General features: G+C 36.3%; 2 protein-coding genes and 1 long non-coding RNA gene across 8 annotated transcripts; 2 read left to right on the forward strand and 1 right to left on the reverse strand.

Annotated features, from left to right (window-relative positions):
- Positions 1-236: 236 nt before the first annotated feature.
- Positions 237-3321, reverse strand: LOC103932060. 4 transcript variants are annotated; one of them, XR_001951767.2, is made up of 5 exons: positions 3169-3321; positions 1240-1348; positions 815-1114; positions 624-735; positions 237-494 (listed from the first exon to the last, which is right to left on the reverse strand). It is a non-coding gene; the product is annotated as an uncharacterized LOC103932060 (long non-coding RNA). The 4 variants fall into 4 exon arrangements; XR_007256628.1 differs by having other exon boundaries at positions 1240-1353; positions 3169-3272; XR_007256629.1 differs by lacking the exon at positions 3169-3321 and adding an exon at positions 1998-3064.
- A 125-nt stretch (positions 3322-3446) lies between these two features.
- On the forward strand, positions 3447-8268 carry LOC103932059 (vesicle transport protein GOT1). The gene is made up of 7 exons (XM_009341608.3): positions 3447-3665; positions 3783-3854; positions 3950-4041; positions 4179-4259; positions 5654-5751; positions 7145-7219; positions 7966-8268. Coding segments are annotated over exons 2-7 (375 nt in total). The 5' UTR covers positions 3447-3665; positions 3783-3826; the 3' UTR covers positions 7967-8268.
- A 2758-nt stretch (positions 8269-11026) lies between these two features.
- Positions 11027-19561, forward strand: LOC103932058 (diacylglycerol lipase-beta). 3 transcript variants are annotated; one of them, XM_009341606.3, is made up of 14 exons: positions 11027-11536; positions 12757-12895; positions 13145-13364; positions 13489-13589; positions 13711-13832; positions 13936-14027; positions 14218-14323; positions 15043-15197; positions 15561-15685; positions 17367-17488; positions 17885-17982; positions 18112-18356; positions 18497-18869; positions 18968-19561. In XM_009341606.3, exons 1-14 carry the CDS (start codon positions 11252-11254, stop codon positions 19032-19034), a joined length of 2250 nt encoding a protein of 749 aa, XP_009339881.2. In that variant the 5' UTR covers positions 11027-11251; the 3' UTR covers positions 19035-19561. The 3 variants fall into 3 exon arrangements, with proteins under 3 accessions (XP_009339881.2, XP_009339880.2, XP_048435693.1); XM_009341605.3 differs by having other exon boundaries at positions 11029-11536; positions 15558-15685; XM_048579736.1 differs by lacking the exon at positions 11027-11536 and having other exon boundaries at positions 12006-12895; positions 13228-13364; positions 15558-15685.
- Positions 19562-20226: the final 665 nt, after the last annotated feature.

Below are 20226 nucleotides of genomic sequence, written 5' to 3' on the forward strand. Positions count from 1 at the left end.
TGAAGCTTTATTACGATGCACAAGAATACAAGATTGGGAATGTCGCAAAACATGTTTATGCCTGTCATGTCTACTTTGTCTCAAGAACTAAATGAAACAACTACAACCACGACCCATGGTTGCAACAAGCATTGCTGATCAATAAACCAAGGGGTTGCCGCATATAAACTTCATCACTCAAAGAACCATGTAGAAACACATTTTGAACATCAAGTTGATTAGTAGGCCAATTAAAATGGATAAAACTGATTAAATTAAAACATAGATCAATTACATGTGTCTCAGAATCTTAACATAGATCAGGAAATTGTTTAAGTAAACCACAGTAATTCTCTTTCCCAACTCTCAATCAATGTCTCACTACAGAGTCTACAGTGGCTCTATTTTTCTTGCATTGCATGATTGCATTCTCTGCTACTTTTTTGCCAACCTTCTTCTTGCATTGCATCCTCTGCTTCTTTTTTGCCCTTAACATTCACCTTAAGTGAAATTTCCTTGACAAGTGAAATTTCCATTAGTAAGAAGCTTGTCACAATAAAAGTAAGCATTAATCTTGCACAATCCATCCTAATCATTAAACATCACAGAAAAATATCTTTAAAAGAACAAGTTAAAATACATACCATGCTTAATCAAGACTAATACTATTGGAGCATTGTCCCGAGTTTTCGTTAAGGCTCATGTCAAAAATTTCTTCAGTGAGTTCTTCTAAGTCAGCACCCTCTTTCTCTAAAGCTAAACATAAAAGGAAAAAAATGAAAACAATTATAACCTATTATATGAGGAAAAAAGTACAAAGTAATATAAAATTTACCTTCTTTGCCAAAAAACCAATCTCTAGTACATAGCAAGGCTTGAACGGTTTTAGGCAACAAAAAACTTCGATATTGATCAAGCACCCTACCACTAATACTAAATGCTGATTCCGAGGCAACAGTTGAGATAGGAATTGTTAAGACATCAGAAGCCATACGAGATAACGAAATTGCTCCAGTTTCCACCATGAAAGAATATCCAACTCTTGTTTTCTATCGAGTCTCTTTTCTTCAAGATATAGATGTAATTCAATTTTTTCAACTGAACTTGACCCATCTTGGTAAATATTATCAAATTCCTACATATAAAAATAAAATATAAATAAAGGCATCAACGTACATGCATATAAAAAGTATAAAAAGAGGAATAACTTAGATTTTTCAAACAAAGTCCAAATACAGGATCTCTTTTGACGTATCTTACCTACTCGTATACCTTTAGCCTTTCTCTTTGAAAGACTTGGTGCACTTGTTGTACCTTGTGTATCACTTAGATTGATTGTAGCCTCATTGTTCTCTTCATCAATATCCATCTGCACTAACCATAAATGAATAAACTGTGTGAATACCAACAACACAATGATGAAAATTACTTCTCTCAAATCAGCATATGACTACTAACAAGCTGAGATGCAATTTGAGAGTAGAAAAGAAAACACTAACTAATGAATTTCCAAACAAAGCAAAGAAATCAAAATTTTGTAATCAAAACTAACTAACGAGTCATATCGAGACATCTTTGTTTGGTGTGTGGCAATGCTCTAACCCACTATGGGTTTTAAATTATTCTATCCAGTTACAGTGATGGGGTTTCACTGCCAGTTGACGACAAATAGAAAAACCAAATTTAATAAAAAGGTTCATCCAAGAACAGAAAATGTGAAAAAAATAAGGGAAAAGGAGAACCCCAAACTATATACCTAAAACAGAGCCACAATGAAAAGAATAGCACAAGAGCAACCAAAAATGTGTAACCATCTTTCTAATAAAACAAACTCCAATTGTTTAACCATCTTCAATGAAAGGCCAACTTTAATTTTTCATTCCCCCAATTAAACCGTTAAACTCATAGAACCTGGGTTTTAAACCAACCTAAGCACATAATGAAACCATTATGCAAAAACAGCAAGCAATGCAAACCATTAAGTGTATATGCAATTTATATACGCAATACCTACTTACACATTATTATGAATGTCCGTTGCATGGTTTAGTTCAAATCCTCTAGCCTCATACACAACCCATAAGAGCCATTCGGAAATCAAACCACCCCCTACCCTTTTGCAATTTAGCTCACAAACCCAATTGAATCAAAACAAATTCAATCAGGAAACAAAAAGTTAAGAACAACCTTAATTAACTGAGTATACCAAAGAATCAAATTAAACACAAATTCTTAAAGCTTGGCATCCCAATAATCAAATAAGGAAAAACAACAATGTGTGCGAGTGCATGTGCTGCATAAGTGTGTAAGCGTATATTGTATTGCTGAGGAAAAACAACAAAATCTTCCAAGTGATAAAAAAAGTTCAATGTAATAGAGGAAAACAATAAACATCCAACCCAAACTCCAGAGTCTCAAGTCTGGGTAATTCACTACAGAGTCTCAAGTCTCAATCAAATTAATTACTAAGCAGTAAGCACCTATAAATATAAGAAGCACCTAAAAGGGAAACATTTCGAAGGCCAGGAGAAAAATAGAAGGAAATATATAAGTATGAGCAATAGAGCAGGATGCCTACACAGGGAGGATATAGAAACTTACTGAGCACTTAGCAGTAACTTATGTTGTTCGTATCAATTTCAGTAAAACCAAATAACAACAACCCAATTCCAATCCAAAAACCAACCAAAACAAAGCAAACTCAATACTTTTAACTTCATGAGCCTCGGAATCGCAAAACATGAGCCTTAACAAATTACACACCTCGGCATTAACAAATCGCAAAACATTTCCTCTTTTGTCATCTAAATTACACACCTCGGCATTAATGAATCGCAAACTCAATACTTTTAACTTCATGAGCCTTAACGAATCGCAAAACATTTCTTCTTTCGTCATCCATTACTTTTAATCGATGTGAAGAAATAGGTAAATTAACAGCTCCAAATTACCCAAAAATGGAAATTTTAATCAGAGAATATACAAATGAACAAATTTTACACAAAACCCATGAACAAAAAGCAAAACCCATTATCCAAAACACAACCAAAAAACTAAAAAAAAAAAAAAAAAAGAAAAAAGAAAAACCAAAGGTGGAAGGGAAGGAGCACAACCTATGTACAAATTTCAGTATGTATATTGTTACGCATGAAAGAAGAGGTGGAACTGTGGAAGGGAATCGGAGCTTACCAGAGAGATAGAGTGGTGGAGTCGGAAGGGAAGGAGCACAGTGATGGCCAATGAAGTCTCAGAGAGCAAAGTCGTGCGACAGTGCGAGAGAGACGTGAGGAACCTGAGCCCTGAGGGTTTTCTATTAGGACTGTTGAAATTACACAAAAGTCCTCAATAACGGGCCTTAATGGGTGGTTAACAGGTTTTACGGGGTCATCCAAAATGACCCGTTATTTAACGGGTGATTAATGAATTGACCCGTTTATCACCCGTCTGAATACTAATTTTAATGAATCGGGTTAACGGTCCGAAAAATGCTAGGTCTACCTCCGAATCTGCACAAAACCTGTAGACTCCGGCAAATATAACCTACTGATTATTATCCCAACTATTCCTCCACTCCGTCTGTGAAGCCATAACCTTCATAAGCTTTCCTCCGGTCAGGAAACAGAAGAAAAGGATAAATCTTGGAGCTATCCTCCTCTCCAAATCACCGTTGTTCATACCCAACATAGGTCTTCTCTCTCTCTCTCTCTCTCTCTCTCTCTCTCTCTTTCAAAGTTCCTTCATTTGGGTTTCTGTTGATGTCGTAGTTTCATTGGGTTCTTGTATTCTTAACATACAAATTGCAGTTTGTGGTTTTCGATTGAACCCATCAATTAGAAGTTGCCCGGAGATGGCTTATGAATTGAGTGAACAGAAAAGTAAGAATTGTTTTTGTTTTGGATTTTCAAATTTTGGATCAAAGAAAATGATCTGGGTGGCTCATAACCTTAAGAGTTTTGGTTGAACTTTGCAGAGGTTGGGTTGGGTCTTCTTGGCTTTGGCATCCTTTTCACATTTCTGGGTGTGATGCTTTTCTTCGACAGAGGCCTGCTTGCTCTAGGGAATGTAAGGGGTTTCCATAATTTCCAATCCTTCTTTCAGGCATATGTATATGTATATGTGTATCTACATATATGTGTGTGGAATTGGACTAGTGTTTTATTTTCTTGTATTTTGTTGTATGATTGTATCTGCCTTTTCAGATATTTTGGTTGACTGGGGTGGCCCTTTTACTTGGTTGGCGTTCTACATGGAATCTCTTCACTAGCAAAGCAAACTTAAAGGTATGAGAAATTAGCAGCTTTCACTGAATCATTTATTAGGATGCTCATTTTTTGTTTTCGTTTCTTTTCATAAATGATTTGGTTTTGGTAGCGTGGTTATGTTAGAGTAGCGGTATCAGTGACGGATCATTGTTGTTCTTTAATGAGTGAAGTTTTAGTACTGAGTAAATTTTTGGCCTATTTTGCAGTAGGTACTTATAAACAGAACTTTATCAGCATTTGTTTTTTGCATTTAACTGGTATTCTACAATTCAGTGAAGATTAGACCAACAAAATTATTTGTTAGTGTGAATAACTTAAACTCTAAACCCATATACCCTAAACGCTAGTAAAATAAACCCGAAATATAACTGATTAAGAATTCCATGATTTTTACAAATTAGTTTCCTTTTTATTTTGTTTTTGGAATCCATTATGGGATTAGGGCTTCCTATCCCTAGTGTCCTAAACCCTAAGCCTAAACCCCACCAAACCCTACTCTGAGACACCAGCAACCAAAGGGGGTATTTTAGAGCATGAATGTGCACTCATGGAAAGGTATCTAATTAAAGGCAACTTGTAATAGCATTTACTTAATGAAACCCTAGTATACAAGGCATAGACATCCCTAAAACATTCAGAACATCAACTAACGTGTTGGAAGTTCGTAACCAAGTAGAAATTGTCTAAAATATTAAGTATAAAATCCTGATGCAATTTTCATCAGCTGAAACTTGTAACTAACAGGATAACTCTCTGGGTAATTGAAACCAAACAATAGTAGGGCTAATTGGCAGCTCCCCCAATACTGGATCAGTTTGCCATTCTAGTTCTGTCAGAAATCAGAACTTTCAAGTAGTGTAAAACATCATTGAGTACCTCGAATGGTCGACTAGGTATCATGACCAGTTAACATTCTACAGAAACACACTTTTCTGATATTTTGATTCGATAACATGTTTTCTGATGCTTTAAATCAAACAACCTAAAAAATATATTCTGAAATATACAAGCGACAACCAACGACCTAAATGCATAATATGAGGTTTCTAAGTTCAGTTTTTAAATGAGGATTTAGAACTTTATACCTTTGACTTACTCGAGCATGCATTTTAAACTGTAGTGTTTTTTTTTTAATTTTTTTATTCTTGAGATACAATCTTTACTCGTTGTTGGTCAAATCTCTGTTCCATATGTGATTGTCCTTAACATAGCCATTAGTTGTTTGGGGGAATAGAGTAGTGAGTCTAGTGACAATCTGATTTGTTGTCCTTAATTTATTTACAAAATTAAGCATTGATGAGCTTTGAATACTAACTGATTATGCATTTTTTAATGAGGAAGAACTGGATATGTGTTGAACAAATATAACTTATCTATTATGAGTTAGATCTAATGTTGATTTTTTCCTACAGGGCTCTGTATCTTTTTTTCTTGGTCTCTTTTTCCTTTTCGTTCGGTGGCCAATAGTTGGTATAATCTTGGAAATATATGGCTGCCTTAATTTGTTCAGGTTAGTTTCTGCTCTTAACATTGTGCTCTGCTCTGAATAATATCTCAGTCTGTAGTATATCTAGACTGTCGTGGGTTTTGATGGAATTAACAAAACTCTCTAGTTACCTAGAGTTAGTGAAATCATCACAGGCCTGTTAGGATTTGTATTAAGAGATATAGTTTGAGTTTACCGGTGGAAGTACAAAATACAAACTTAAAATGCTTGATATACAAGCCAGCATCTTGATTTCATGGTTATTGTTCTTGGGATTCTGTTCAAGTTTTTCATGGGCTGTAGAATAATCACCTGCAGTCTGCAAGGATTTTTTGGAATGAAGAATTGAAAAAATATTATTACAACTTATTGTTTAGCTATTACAGTGTACATATAATATATAAATACTGTTTGACAGAAGAACTGATTGTATTTCATTCATATTGAGTGAGAATCTTGTTTCTGGCTCAAACTAACTTGCTTAAATATGAACATGCCATGGCGGAGTTGTTGTTTGGAGATAAGTTGTCTTTGTTTTATTCATACAAGTAGCTAGGAGATCTTTATTGAACAACTTTGGAATCACAATAACTTATTTATACAAACCGAATAGTAAGTTGTTGACAAAGGTGTTAAGATTATGTTATAGTGTTTCCTAGGCTTCTTGGTTTGCACTGATAGTTGATGGTCCTGCACACATGTTCAGTTTGTAGGTCTTATGTTTAGAAGCTTTCAACCTGATGGCACAGTCAACAAATTTATAATGTATATGTCTAATGGAACTGGGTTATCAAGTGATTGTTATCCCCCTATATCTTGTTCATTGTGGAGTATGTAAGGAAGATTTTGCAATGGAAATCAAATCATCATTGTGTGTTATGCCGTTTGGGAAAACGGGTACAGCCAATTGGAATATAGAATTTGAAGACATTTTAGTTGATGGATGGTATATTTCTTTTGAAAGCTATGTTCTTGTTAGTTTTCTCAATTGGTATATTATTTTTATTTTAATAACAATTGTTATATATGCATGTTTGTATTATGTGTTTTTTGAATGTTATGTATTCATGGATACTAATTATCCCGTGAGTACTAGTTTTTCTTATATGGAATTGACCCTTATGAGTTTATTTTATGTTTTATTAATTGTATAAACCCTAAATCTTCCTCAAGAGTCCCTATAATCCATGCAAGAAGTTTGTTGAACTTTGTCATACTCAATATATAACTGTGTAGACGTGTCTCACTCAACTTTATGGAATCTGCAAGTCGTTAAACTGTCGTTAAGTTTGCCAGAGTCAACCTACTTAATTAATGAACTCTTCAAGTATATACACTATACAGAAATTGAATCAACTGCATCCTCTATATTTGATATTTAATTTTGTTGTATTGACCTTTTCTTGTTTTCTTGCAGTCGTTTTTGGCCATCTGTGAAGGCGTTCCTCTATGAAGTTCCCATGTTGGGATGGATCATAAGGTTTCTATTCTGGTGAGTTGAACTCGTCTTGTTTTTTTGTTCAAGATGTTTAATGCTTCAAACCGTTTATTTGAAATGGTTGTTCTGACATCGCACCATAGTTCAATTGTTACCCTGTAAAAGAATTGTTTGTAGCTTCACTTGGTGACAGCTGAGACTCGCAAATACTTCCTTCTCTCTCTCCCACTCACTACACATGAAAAATGAAAATCTTTGTGTGTCTACTTGTTCTTGTGGAAAATATTTTGTGACAAAAGTTATTTCAGAATTGTTATGGACCAACAGGTACGTAAATTTATGTTGGTCACGTACTCACGATTCCTAATAGTGAATACATTGTAAGGCGATGGAGGTTACGAATCAATGGAGTTCTACTCCTTTCTTGTTTGCAGGCTTATATGGTTTCTTTCATCTAATTTTATTTTCAATTTTCTTTTAGATTTTATTATTATTTTTTTTTCAGTTTTATTTTTATCTTTAACATTAGATAAAATCCACATAAGCATCCATATCTTTTAATGAATAAATAAGAACCCTTGGATGTTATGTAATCTAAGTGCGTAAAAAACGTGTAAAAGTATTTGTCAAAATGTCTGGCCCTTGATCATATCCCATATATTATATATATATATATATATATATATATGTATGTATGGTTGAAGATTGAAAGCCTTGTATGATCAGGCAGAGAATCCAATCCGAAAAGTTTGTGGATGGGAATTGCCATGAACTTAATATCATCTTCTAATGTGTTGCAGATTCTTGATCAACTTCAGGGCAGTGATGCTTGACGTCTACTTATATAACGGCTCGTGTCTCATAGGGTTTCTTGATTCTTCAGAAGCCGAACGAGGTCTAAGCAGTTGGCTTCTCGTGGGTTTGAGATTCCATCATCAGATGAGTGAAAGAGAAGAAAGAGACTAGTAGTACTAGGTTGCATATCATCCATCACACTTAAAATGTTGTGTAACAAAATAAGTTTTTAAATGCATATGAATTCAGATTCTGTTGGTAATAGTTGTAAATGAGAGATGAGGAAATGAGATGGATTATTTGATGTCTTTACCAAAAACAAAAAACGAAAATGTTAGCGCAAAGATGGATACAGACAAGCAATTTTTAAGTGTAGTTAGATTACCATCACGTGTCGTTACTATTTTACATGTCCTAATACAAGTGGATGACATGGTTTGTATGTGTCCCACTTCTAGTAACGCTACGCGGTGGTGTTCCAACTTCCGAGTTCACTACTCTCGATAGAGAGATGGTATGTGTAGATTGACCCTTAAATGCTGGTAGAGAGAGAGAGTTGGATTTTGATGCATTAAAAGTGATATCTACTTGCTACCTTTAAATGATTGCCTGTCTTCCTCCTTTTAATGAATGTACGTTTGGTCAGGGCAATTTAAGAGCACTCTTTACGTAGAGAAGCACCTTTTGCATGACTCCTGCAATCCAGATAGGTAGAGAGAGCAATACTTTGCCCTACACACTCCACCTCTTTTCTTGTGATATCAAATCCCAGGTTTTTCTAAGACGGCGACCTCAACCTAGCAAGGCTTCCCGCTCTGTGAAGTTTCCAGAAAATGGAAATTCCAGAGCTCTATTTATGTCCAACACAGTTGGGTTTTAATAAAAGTAGTAGTAGTAGCAGTAGTCCAGTGGAATCTGCAGAAAGCAATGGTACTTGTAGGAAGAGGAAGTTTTTCCAAGACTTCAAACAAGCGTTGATCTTCAACTTAAAGACCCCCTTCCATTGGAATGGGAACAGTGCCTTGATCTTGAGGTCTCTCTCTCTCTCTCTTTCATATATTTTTTATTAGGGAAACTTTGGTTCCGACCTCTTTGATTGAGCAATAATCTTAGACTGAAATCTTATTAGTTTGAGTATTTTGATTTGAAGAGAAATATTAAATCTCAGATTAAGAAATTTAATATTATTGTTTGCTGCAGTAATGCAAAGATTAATAGCTAGTAGAAAGTTTTTTCTCATAATTGAATAGTGTGATAGAGGGCGAGTCTTGACGCAACAGAAATATTGATCCTTTGTGATTGAAAGGTCACGAATTCGAGTCATGGAAAGACCTACTTGCAAAGTAAGGGTAATGTTGTATATAGTAGACGCTTCTTGACACTTGCAAAACGATGAGCTTTTTTGGCTGGGGTGACCTTTAGTCATTTTAAACAGTAATGTACATGCAAGAGAGTATGTCTGATTATGATCTATTTATTTTCCACCAATAACACATATTCTTAATTAACCAAGGTTAAGATATTGTTTTGTCTTAATTATTTGTCGTAATTGATATTATTGTCTGGTACGTACTTGTTTGGTGCAGTCCGGGAAAATGTACTACCTGAACAGAAAGACCTAGAGAAAGAGTTGGAAATGGCCTATGAACCAGATATCTGTGAACCTTGAGCTCAACATCTCAACGCTCTCGGGTTCAAGTTCTGGTTCGCGATTCAACCGAAGCTCCGAGACAATCGAAGAGGCCAAGAACAACAACTGCCAAGTATGATGGCAGCAGAGACAGTAGTAATAACAATAACACGGTAGCTTTGGCTGCAGGAAATGCCATCTCCTTCTTGTTCTTTCCAGGTCTTCTCCACTCACTTTAAACTTAATTCCAACCAACTATTGGAAAGTAAGGATTAGGCTGCGTACGATAGACATTCTTCCCCTGATCCTCACAAAACGACGGAGAGTTTTGTTTGCTTGGAGTCACTCTTTTATGTTTTGTCTTTAATATCCTAAAAAACTGAACGTCTACAAATTCGGCCATGCAAAAGCCTTATGCCATGTTTGGTTTTCATTGGTGCTGTAATTTAGATAAGTAAATACGATATCTAAGTGTGAAACCGTTATTGTGTAATTTTAAGTTTTAGTTTTGGTTATGAGTGATCTTTGTTTGGGAGAAATGCATTAGAGAGATGACCTTAGCATTGGATAGAGTGTCGGTGTATATGGATAAGATAAATGCTAAAGAGACTCTTTAGAGCAACTTCACTCCTAAAATATATCGGGCTATTACTGTCCACGTTATTGAGCAAGGCAATTATTATTTTTAGTGAACAGTAATTGTTCAAGTGTATGTCCACCTTTAATAGCTCAAACAATCCGTATTAAAATGTTATTACTATTTTTATAAAATAATTATTTTATTTTATTTTTGGATAGGATTTTAGCCAATCTCGTTACGTCACGTGTCATTATCCAAAAGTATAATTTTTGTAGATTGTCTAATAGTGACATTGACTAATTTATATATATATATATTTAATAATCTTTCAGTAATTTTTGTTAACTTAATTAATATGGACGTTGAATTATAAAAAGATATTGTAAACTAACAGCCCAGATTTTGACACATATGCCAATGCTAACACTTGAAATTTTTCTGATTTTTTAGGCCAAATAATCTAGACCGTTGATCAGAAAACCAACGATTCAAAAGTTGACACGTGGTTGCAAAAAACTAGATGGATGAGTGCGCCTGTTCGGCCCCAGCCCTAATTTCTATCGGGCGACGCGCCTTAGATCATGCATGTATTTCACGCACTTGGCGCAAAAAAAAAAAAAAAAAAAAGTTGAACGTGGCTGACATCAGTCACCTAGTCAGTGGGTCAAGTAATTGGAGCCTGGGTGGTGCTCTCCTGGAACCCCAATGGATTGGGTAGGGCTGGACTAATTTCTTAGTGTGGACTTACTTTCATGGAATTCTTCATCTGTCACCTCATAATTTTAACGTCAATTTCTATTATTATAAAGATTGTGAAAATATATAAGGCGAGAATGTAGGCATTGTGTCACCTTGAGTCAGCATTTCTCCATGGACTAAACTTGCGTATCCAACTTGGGAATTTCAGCCCGCCCAAACACCTGCGTTGGGTTGTGTGTTTTCGGGGCTAAAAACCAAACCATTGGCACATTTTCGTAAATCAAATTACAATCCAAAATCCAACGTTTCTAGTGATGGTGCTATTCGATTGCAAGTTTGCAACTTTGCTTTAATTTCTCAAATTCGCTTCAATCGGAGGGCGATGTGGGTCTCAAAGTTCAAGAACCTGCGATGGGCCGCCGTCGTCCTGGGCGTCGCCAACGCCGTGGTTTTCCTTCTCGGTTGCTTCTTTCTCTTCATGGCTTTGCCTTCCTGTGACCACCACGTCATCATTCCTCTCATGGCCGTTCCTTTTTTGGCCGCTGTAAGAATTGTCACCATGGTCAACACTGGCCTCGCCCAGGAAGCCACCGCCATGACCATTCTCGAGCATTCTCCCGCGAATAGCCCCGCCGCCGTCGACGCCGCTTTTCGCCACGAGACGCGGGTATGTATTGGTAATTGTACCATTTCATTTCCCCCGTTTGGGTTTTGTTTATCTACTTGTTCTTGTTTGGTTGCCGAGAAAGTGAAACGAATTGAATGCGTGCTTGGGGATAAGGTCTGATGAAAACGTATTCTCTAGCTACATTTCCGAACATTGCGTAGTCTTATAGTGTTCAAGGAGAAGGATACAACAACAACCAAGCCTTATCCCACTAAGTGGAGTCGGCTATATGAATCCTAGAACACCACGGTTTTGCGCCAAATCTTCCTTTAGCTAAGGAGGAGGATACATACTTCAAAATATCATTAGCAGTTTTTTTCAAATTTCGGGAAGGGTGAAATTAGTCAAGGAATTTTATGGTTTTACAGGAAGCTCTATACATTGCCTAATCCTTGTTCTTGATCTAACGTGGAGGATAGAGAGTGTCTCGATAGGCTTATGAAGAGGAAGAGGAAGAGGTTTTGGCAGGAAGTAGTGGAAATAAGGCTCTTGGATAAAGATGATTTCTTGACGACAATTCTTACAAACTAGATGGATGTGAGTTAGGAATATGATGGTTACTTATACCAGATTATTATACTTTTGCTTCACATGTTGATGTAGGGCAGAGTAGGGCAGCAGAACTTAGAAAGATTAGTGGAAGCGTAAACACAGAAAACTGGAATTGCTCTAGGGGCCTCACATCCGTTCTTGGCCTCACACCAACAATTGAAATTTGGAATCACTCCAAACAAATTAACACCACCTTCTGCTTCCTAATGGGTGAATTGGAGTGCGCCATCAGAACCTTATGGATATGGTTGAGGTGTGCCACCTGATGCTTGGTGCCACTACCTTGTCAAATTCCATTTCACGTCATCCTTAACGTTAACTAGATGAGTTAGCACTAGGGCTCCGAATTATAATCCCAAGTACTGAGCTAGAGAAAGAATCCAGCTTCATCTCATCTTCTTTGGAAGTTTTTATAAGTTTCTTGATTTACTTTCTATTTTCATTTTTCCTAATCTGCTACACTCCTTGCATACATGGGCTCTATGTCTTTCAATGAAATAGTTTGTGAATGTTATGTAAGCTTCAAGAAGATATGCAAGTGGATTTACAATTGCCCTATATAATATAATATATGCATGTGATTTATTTTCTTAGTTTTACACCTCTTTGTATCACAATGCTTGTATTAACAGTGAAAAAAAAAAAAAAAAAACATTCTGAATGAACAGGTTAGGTACAAAAAATGGCTTTGGTGGACTCGGTTTGCCACAGTTATTACAGTACTGCAATTTATTGGTGCATCTTACCTTCTGTACAATATGGCTAGCCATATGTCTGACAATGGAACATCAAGTCATTGCAATTTTGGTAAGGTGTCTTCCTCCTTGTATTCACAATTCATTCATGTTCTAGACATATTCCTTCTTTTTGTTAAATGACAAGGATTTCCATTTTAAGGTTATAAATAAAATTTTGAACAGAAAAAGCTAATGCGAAGTTTTCCTCTTCTTTTTCGTGGGCAATATAAAACTTTCCTCATACACCGGTTTTTCAAGAATTCTTCATAGTCCTGATTTTGTGTGGAATTTCACAAGTTTTGTAATGCTTATAATGCAGGGTCAACTTCAAACAATATTTCGTGGAAGCAACATATACTGGGCTTTTTTTTGCTCACGGTGTGTTTTGCTGCACTGCTACAGTGTTTCACAGGAACTGATATTTTAAGATGGAGATCTTTTTATGCAACTGAAGATGATGCATGGAAAGCTCATTACAGGGAGGTATTTGATCATGGCCTTCGTGAGGCTTTGTGCTGTATGGGACGCGTCAAATACTTGTACGTCCTGCATATTTAGTTGAATACATGATACTTAACAAACACGGACAGTAACATGCTTATTTTTATATCTAAAAATAAATATCTACTTGTTTTTAATTTTGCTTGTCTCTCATAAATCCAGGAGTGTATTGGAAGAAGATGAGGTTTTCTCAGTAGCTCGATTACTCGGTGATCTTGTTGCCTATCGTGCAGCAGGCACAGGACATCTGGAACTCATGGCAGGTTTGTTCTGATAGTTTCACTTGTTAATTCATCTATACTTGATTGTACCCTACCTTACTCTTTCCCGTTTCATTTTCATGTTTTTTGTTTGGCATGCATGACGCTGCTATAATTTTTCCAGGTCTAGCACTATTGAGGAACCAGACACAATCACCCAAATCCTTTGAAGATTGCATGGATATACCTGAAGAGAAGATCAGGGAGGCTGCTGATCTTCATAAATTCGCAGAAGCTGCATACACGGTATTATGACAAAGTACTTTCTTAAGTAGCTTTACTTTTTCCTCTTTTTTGATTGGGTTCATTATTCAAAGGTTTTTATATTTATAGGCACTGCATGCTGCAGGGACCATTACTTGATTTTGGAAGAAATCCTTTTTTATTTCCATGTGCGTGGCTTTATAGGCAAGGGATTTTGACCCCATGGACTCGTAACAGGTCGTTAGTTAATCGGGTATCTTACTCATGCACATGTATAATAGATATACACCATTTTTTCTGCAAATATAATTGTAGACATTTGGAATTTTTGAGTTGATGAAAAGTTTAAAAAAAAAAAAAAAAAAAATAGAACATAGTTTTGCTGCCATTTAATCTTACTTAGTAATTATGTTTTTCTCTTTTGTAGGCGACCCGTACTTGATGGTGATAATTGGTTGCGAGGTCATGCAGCAGCTTTTCTAAAATATGTTAAGTTGTCACCAGAGGTACTTAGGAAAGGGCGTGTTAACCAGGTGAGATCAACCTAATGGCATTGCTTGAACATATTAGATTAATGAACTTACATCATGAGATTAGATCAAGAGGTTTTGGTTGATTTTAATAAAATAGCTTATGAATTATAAACTCACATGAAAATTAGGATCTATACGAGATGAAGGGAAGAAAGAGTTCTTTCCCTTAAAGAACATATTTGACCAATGGATTTCAACTTTCAAGAGATACATAGTTTTAGTAATTTTAAACCTAAAAGGTTATATTGTATCTAGGTGTCTTTAATACCTTAAAATGCATCATGTGCAGTGAGTTTTATGGTACCTCCAACCGATCCTATACAGTAAAAGAAAAAAGAGCAATTAGCTACAATAAACATATTTTGGCATTGTTTTGCAGCAATGATAACTGTTTATTATGTTGTCATTGTATCATCCTTGTGTTGTCGTTATGTCATCGTCGTGTCATCGATATATGATCAATACATTATCGCATTTCTGTAAACTAAATATCAAAATATGTTTATTGCATCTATTTTCCCAAGAAAAAAATGACCATTCCAAAGCTATACCCCATTTTGTAGCCATGGGTCTTGCATAAATAGCACATATCATCTTCTCTTTGTATGCAACAAAAGAATGTTCCATCGCCACAAACTTTAAATAAAGGAATATGGGGTATAGAGCATATGCTAATAATCTAAAAATCTCTCATATATAGTATATACTTTCTGTCTCAGGCAAAGTGTAAAGCTGCATACTTTGTTCTTGTGCTGCATCATCTAAGATCTGTGGTGATTGCTGTTCGGGGAACTGAGACCCCAGAAGATCTAATAACCGACAGTTTATGTAGGGAATGTGCTCTGTCTGTAGAAGACTTGGGTGGATTGATAAAGTATCTCTCTCTCTCGGTTATTTTTATGTGTGCTATGGTCTGATAATTTGGTGCTTCTTAGAGTCTGAAAACTTTATCATGGAAGTTCCACTATAAACTACAGTGTTGAAAAGTCTATAACGCAAACCCTGCTTTCCCTTCCACCGGGCCACGCCCCCACCTCTTCAAAAAAAAAAAAAAAAAAAAAAAGAGAAAAGAAAACATGTCAATGAAGATAAAGTAATAACATCTCCTTAGTACTTGGAACTCTGTTTTGTCTGTTTATACCACTAACTTGTGTTTACTGCTTCTTTCCCTCACCATCAACATTGTATTTGCATTTGGCACTCAGATTTTTAATATCTATTGTGTTGTTTGCAGTAGCACTAATATTCATCCTCAAGTGAGGCAAGCTGTGATTTCATCTTTCCCGCACCATGGGCACTCTGGTATTGTTGAGGCTGCTAGAGATCTTTTCATGCAAATTGAAGTCAGCCCTAGAGATGATGGTAATTAGATGACCTTCTTGTTTTTTCTCCCTTTCGAACTTATTGGGCTATTTTGAATTCTGTTTTAGTATACGCACATCTAACTTCTATTATCTTTTATTGATATCTATTTATTAGTTTTTAGAATATTGTCTTTGAGTTCTTTATGCTTTTGTTTTGACAGCACCGTCCTTTATGTCTAAATCAAATGAGCTGAGGGATAAGATGTTTCCCAATAGACTTAAGCACAATAAGCTTTAGATAAGTTGGTCTCCACATCAATTTCTATTATCAATGAGCGACACAATTTGGCAATTCAGTTTTTTGATATGTAGGCCCACTTGTGACACTGCTGAAACTTTTTTATTTATTATTTTTTGTTTATTTATCTCTTTTATGTCACTCGTTATGTAGATATTGGAGCTTTTGTGTGCTGCAGGAACACTAGAATTTAAAGATATATTAGAAAACCTGGGAAATGTTCCCTTGCTAGATTATGAATGTAGGTCATTGGTTAGGTGATTCTTTGCTTGAATGCGTGGTCCAGATTCAGTCTGCAAACTAAGTATCCGCCAACAAAATTCGGACAAGTGGACATTACACTATAAAAATCTTTGAAACCTTTTTGTTTGTTAATTTTACTCCTACATATTGTTAAGAGCAGTGTTCATAGATACTGATACAGGATAGAGGATACTTAATGCAAACACCGTAGCATACAACGATACAAGAACTCTCCAAGAAAGTGGATTGAAAAAAATTGTAAGTTATGTATTTTAGAGAGGTTGAAGAGTGGGCGTTTCCAAACTGTGAAAAGTGCAGACTTTCACTGTTCGGTTGCCTGAAGCTTAATGATTGGAACGATCCGTCTTTTAGGTCCCTGAAGCATTGCCCTCGCAAAAGCAAAACAAAAATCATTGAAAACTGTTTCATCATCTATATTATGAAGCGAAATGTGGTTTGTTGGATAAAATATTAATGATGATGCTGGTAATCAAATGGCTAAATGATTCTTAGTCTGGCTGATCTTTTGTGGAGATGATCCCTAAAAGGTGACCTATAAAACTTAGACCGAAGGTTGGATGATGAACATCCACAATTGATCTTTTATGTTATTTGTATCTATTCCTTTTTATTTTTTCACGAGTGCATTTTTGCTCACCACCCTATTAATTACCGTTGCGTTACTTTAATTCTAGAGAATCGAGATTTGTGTAGTAGATAGATTAAATCAAACTCATCCAACAGTAATCAATAAGGTGGTGAGCATCACCATCACCTTAGGGTGGTGAGCAAAAATATTTCCTTTTTCGCTGCCATTCTCTTTTTTAGATTACAACCAGGAAGAGCATAGCTCCTCTGCTGCTGTTTTTCATAGCAAGTAAAGAAGAGAGTGTTTACTTTCTGACTCTTCCTTTCTGTTATGTCCTTTTTGTTTTATTTTTATTTTGACCTTTATGTTTTCAAAATTACAAACGGTTCCCATGTTGGCATGTCCTTTCGGTTCTGAAAGTCAAAACGAAAAGTGATCAGGAGTGTTGGATATGCATTCAGGTGTTCTGGGGGCACATCAGTATCCGATACTCCATATTTCAAGTGTTTGAAGTAAATGATTTTCATAGTCAGGAGTTTATGCAGATGAATTTTGGAATTAGGGCAAATTATACACTTGCTTACAATGTCAATATTGATGGAATTGCAGGATCTGGTTCAAGTGGCCTTCTTTCTTCTTTGCTTGGAGTTGGATGTGAGTGTGAGGGGTACAGCATACGCATAGTAGGCCATTCCCTAGGAGGTGCTATTGCTGCATTGCTTGGGCTCAGAGTATGTCATTTCTTACTGGGAATGTACTCTGATTGTTTTCCTTTTCCTGTATGCAATTATATTATTGTTTTCCTTTTCCTGTATACAAGTATAATGTGACTGTTTATTCATTTCTTTGATATACTATTTCTAGTTAGTGGCTGAAGGATTTGAAAATCCATATAGGTGAGTCGTAGTGTTCATGAGCTCCATGGGCTGTCATGAGAGTGCTGTAGATAATCTACCACTCTTCGATAATATTGATGGATGCTCACATGAACTGTGACAAATAGACAAGCTGATGCAATTAGAGTATCTATACGAGTCATTTTTCTTTTACTTGCTTCATTCTCAATTTTATCCATTTTGATTTTGATGAAAATCTTGTCTGTGATTTTAATCTCAAAATATGTGTAGCTATATCACCGATACCCAGATATGCATGTCTATACATATGGGGCCCTTCCATGTGTGGACTCAGTTGTAGCAAATGCATGTTCTGAATTTGTTACAAGGTAAATTTGCTTCTCGCTCACACCACTGATAGTTTGATTTTTAAAGAAAAAAAAAAATAAAACAGAGTGACTTGTTTTCATATTTTTATATTGTCCTCTCTACTTAATAAGTCGTTGACTTCTCTGCAGCATTGTATACAACAATGAATTCTCAGCACGCTTATCAGTTGGATCAATCATGCGGCTTCGTGCAGCTGCAATTACATCAATGTCACAAGATTCAGAAACTGATACGGCTATGATATTAAGGCTTGCGCGCCATTTCCTTCATGTAAACAAGTGCCAGCAAGATGGGACTGATGTAAAGGATTCATCTTCAGATGAAAAACTAAACCACCAAATATATGAAAATCAGTATGAGGATGATGTGGCAGGTATCGACTTTTTTAGTATCATGAGGTTAAAATATTTTCTGACAAAGACCCGCATGACTTATGTTATCATATAATCATGGGCATGACTCCTGTCATGAAGCGGATGAAGGATCTTGAAAAAAATTACTTTTCTATTGCAGCTTGTCAGGAACAGCATCAAGATTTCATCCTGTGGAATGATGCTGACATGGAGGAAAGAGTTCTTGAAAGTGATCAAGATCAATTTACCAACCCTTTTGCTAGTGACGTTATTTCAGACCATGACCCTGTGTCCCAATTTATGGAAAGTGTCCCAAAATCTGGAAGTTTGACAGCTAGGGATCCCCCGGAGATGTATCTGCCAGGCCTTGTAATTCATATAGTACCACAACCAAGAAGATTCAATATGTCTTCATCTAAAAGCCAGAGAGTTCACGAAAAGACACACTGTCATAAGGCTTATGTTGCAAACAGAGAAAGCTTCAAAGATATTATTGTGTCACCATCAATGTTTCTTGACCATCTTCCTTGGAGGTATCCAAATACAGTTACCTTGAAGTTATCTTCCTCTTTGAGTTCTTATTGGAGAAGAAGTTGCGTCTCATGTCCTTGTTTTGTTTGTGTATTTTCAGATGTCACGATGCAATGAAAAAGTTGTTGCAAGCTCAAAGTTCCCAGGTCCAAAGCTCACCAGTTTGAAGTTCCCAGGTTCTTCCTAATCAATCTTCTGAGACTGGTTTATGTGCCCCGAGATTACACATAAGGCTCCCTTTTGTCAGTGGAGTTTATTTTCTTAACTGGAACTGGCATGGCTATATCTTGATCACTGTTGTTACAAACCAGTCATGTCTCCTGATCATCTATTTGAACTGGGCTGTTCATACCTCAACTCAACGGCGCCTGAACCAATAATTTTTGCTTCGCATCCAAAAATCTTCTGGGGGCTTGGATATCTCGTAGCTTTGACTATTTAGCTTTTGCAGCATTGGAGCTAGAGGCAGCCGAAACTCATTTTATTGAAAATCGAAGAAGCTTGATTGACAGTAGTATTAGACATTGGACGCAGAGACTCATTTTTTCCTGTTTCTTTCGTCATTAAGCTGCTTGTTTTACAGCTTAACGACACAGGTTTGCTACTTGTAAATATTGCGACCCAAAAAATTTGGATGTGTTACAAATAACGTTAACTTTAAATTAATTTTAAAAATTCGGGGATTTGCTCGTCAGTGTGGCTACGTGCACGTCTGAAACATCAACTGAACTTTATGATTCTCTCAGCGTGCACCACCCTTCTATCGACTCAACAAAGTCGGTTAAAACTATGCTTGTTTGCGGTGTTATTAGTCGTTTCATCTACAGAATCAGAAACCATAATGTTCTTCCTTTTCTCTCAAAACTTGATCTGTATTTACTTTCGTGAGCTTTGATTGCAAGTTAACAACATGCATGTCGTCACCTAGCAAACCCTAATACCTCCTACACCTGCATGGCCATGGGGGATGAAACTCATGTCATGTCGTCACCTACTTTTTCTTCTACTTCTAATTTGAGTTCACATATAGGAGGAATCTGACGATGATTGTTCCTCATGCTTCAACCGCTGCTTCTAAAGATGTTAGCCGGCCGGCCGGTCAATGCCCAAAATATCAGAATACAGAAGCCTGGACAAGATCGATAAACCACAAATAACTAAATCGATGAACTGACAACAAAAATCAGAAGAAAAACTAACCAGCAGCAGCGAAGAAGATGGCTTCATCTCTTTGCATTGAGACATACTCCATAATCATATTCCAGCACAAAAGACCCACTCGGCAAACTTCTTTTTGGCCGGCAGGTCCATCCTATGTTGTTGTCCTTTCGTCTGCAGCTGGCAAAGCCAAACTCAGAG

Source organism: the organism of the source record quoted next, unplaced genomic scaffold (genome assembly GCF_019419815.1).
Source record: "Pyrus x bretschneideri cultivar Hongxiangsu unplaced genomic scaffold, Pyrus_bretschneideri_v1 Contig14, whole genome shotgun sequence".
NCBI lineage: Eukaryota > Viridiplantae > Streptophyta > Magnoliopsida > Rosales > Rosaceae > Pyrus > Pyrus x bretschneideri.

Coding starts and splice junctions, on each gene's coding strand:
- LOC103932059 (XM_009341608.3), top strand. CDS start 3,827: ATGGCTTATGAATTGAGTGAACAGAAAA. Junction 3,855..3,949: donor TGAATTGAGTGAACAGAAAA/GTAAGAATTGTT, acceptor TGAACTTTGCAG/AGGTTGGGTTGGGTCTTCTT. Junction 4,042..4,178: donor GCCTGCTTGCTCTAGGGAAT/GTAAGGGGTTTC, acceptor CTGCCTTTTCAG/ATATTTTGGTTGACTGGGGT.
- LOC103932058 (XM_009341605.3), top strand. CDS start 11,252: ATGTGGGTCTCAAAGTTCAAGAACCTGCGATGGGCCGCCGTCGTCCTG. Junction 15,198..15,557: donor GACTTGGGTGGATTGATAAA/GTATCTCTCTCT, acceptor TGTTGTTTGCAG/TAGCACTAATATTCATCCTC. Junction 18,870..18,967: donor CTTGACCATCTTCCTTGGAG/GTATCCAAATAC, acceptor GTGTATTTTCAG/ATGTCACGATGCAATGAAAA.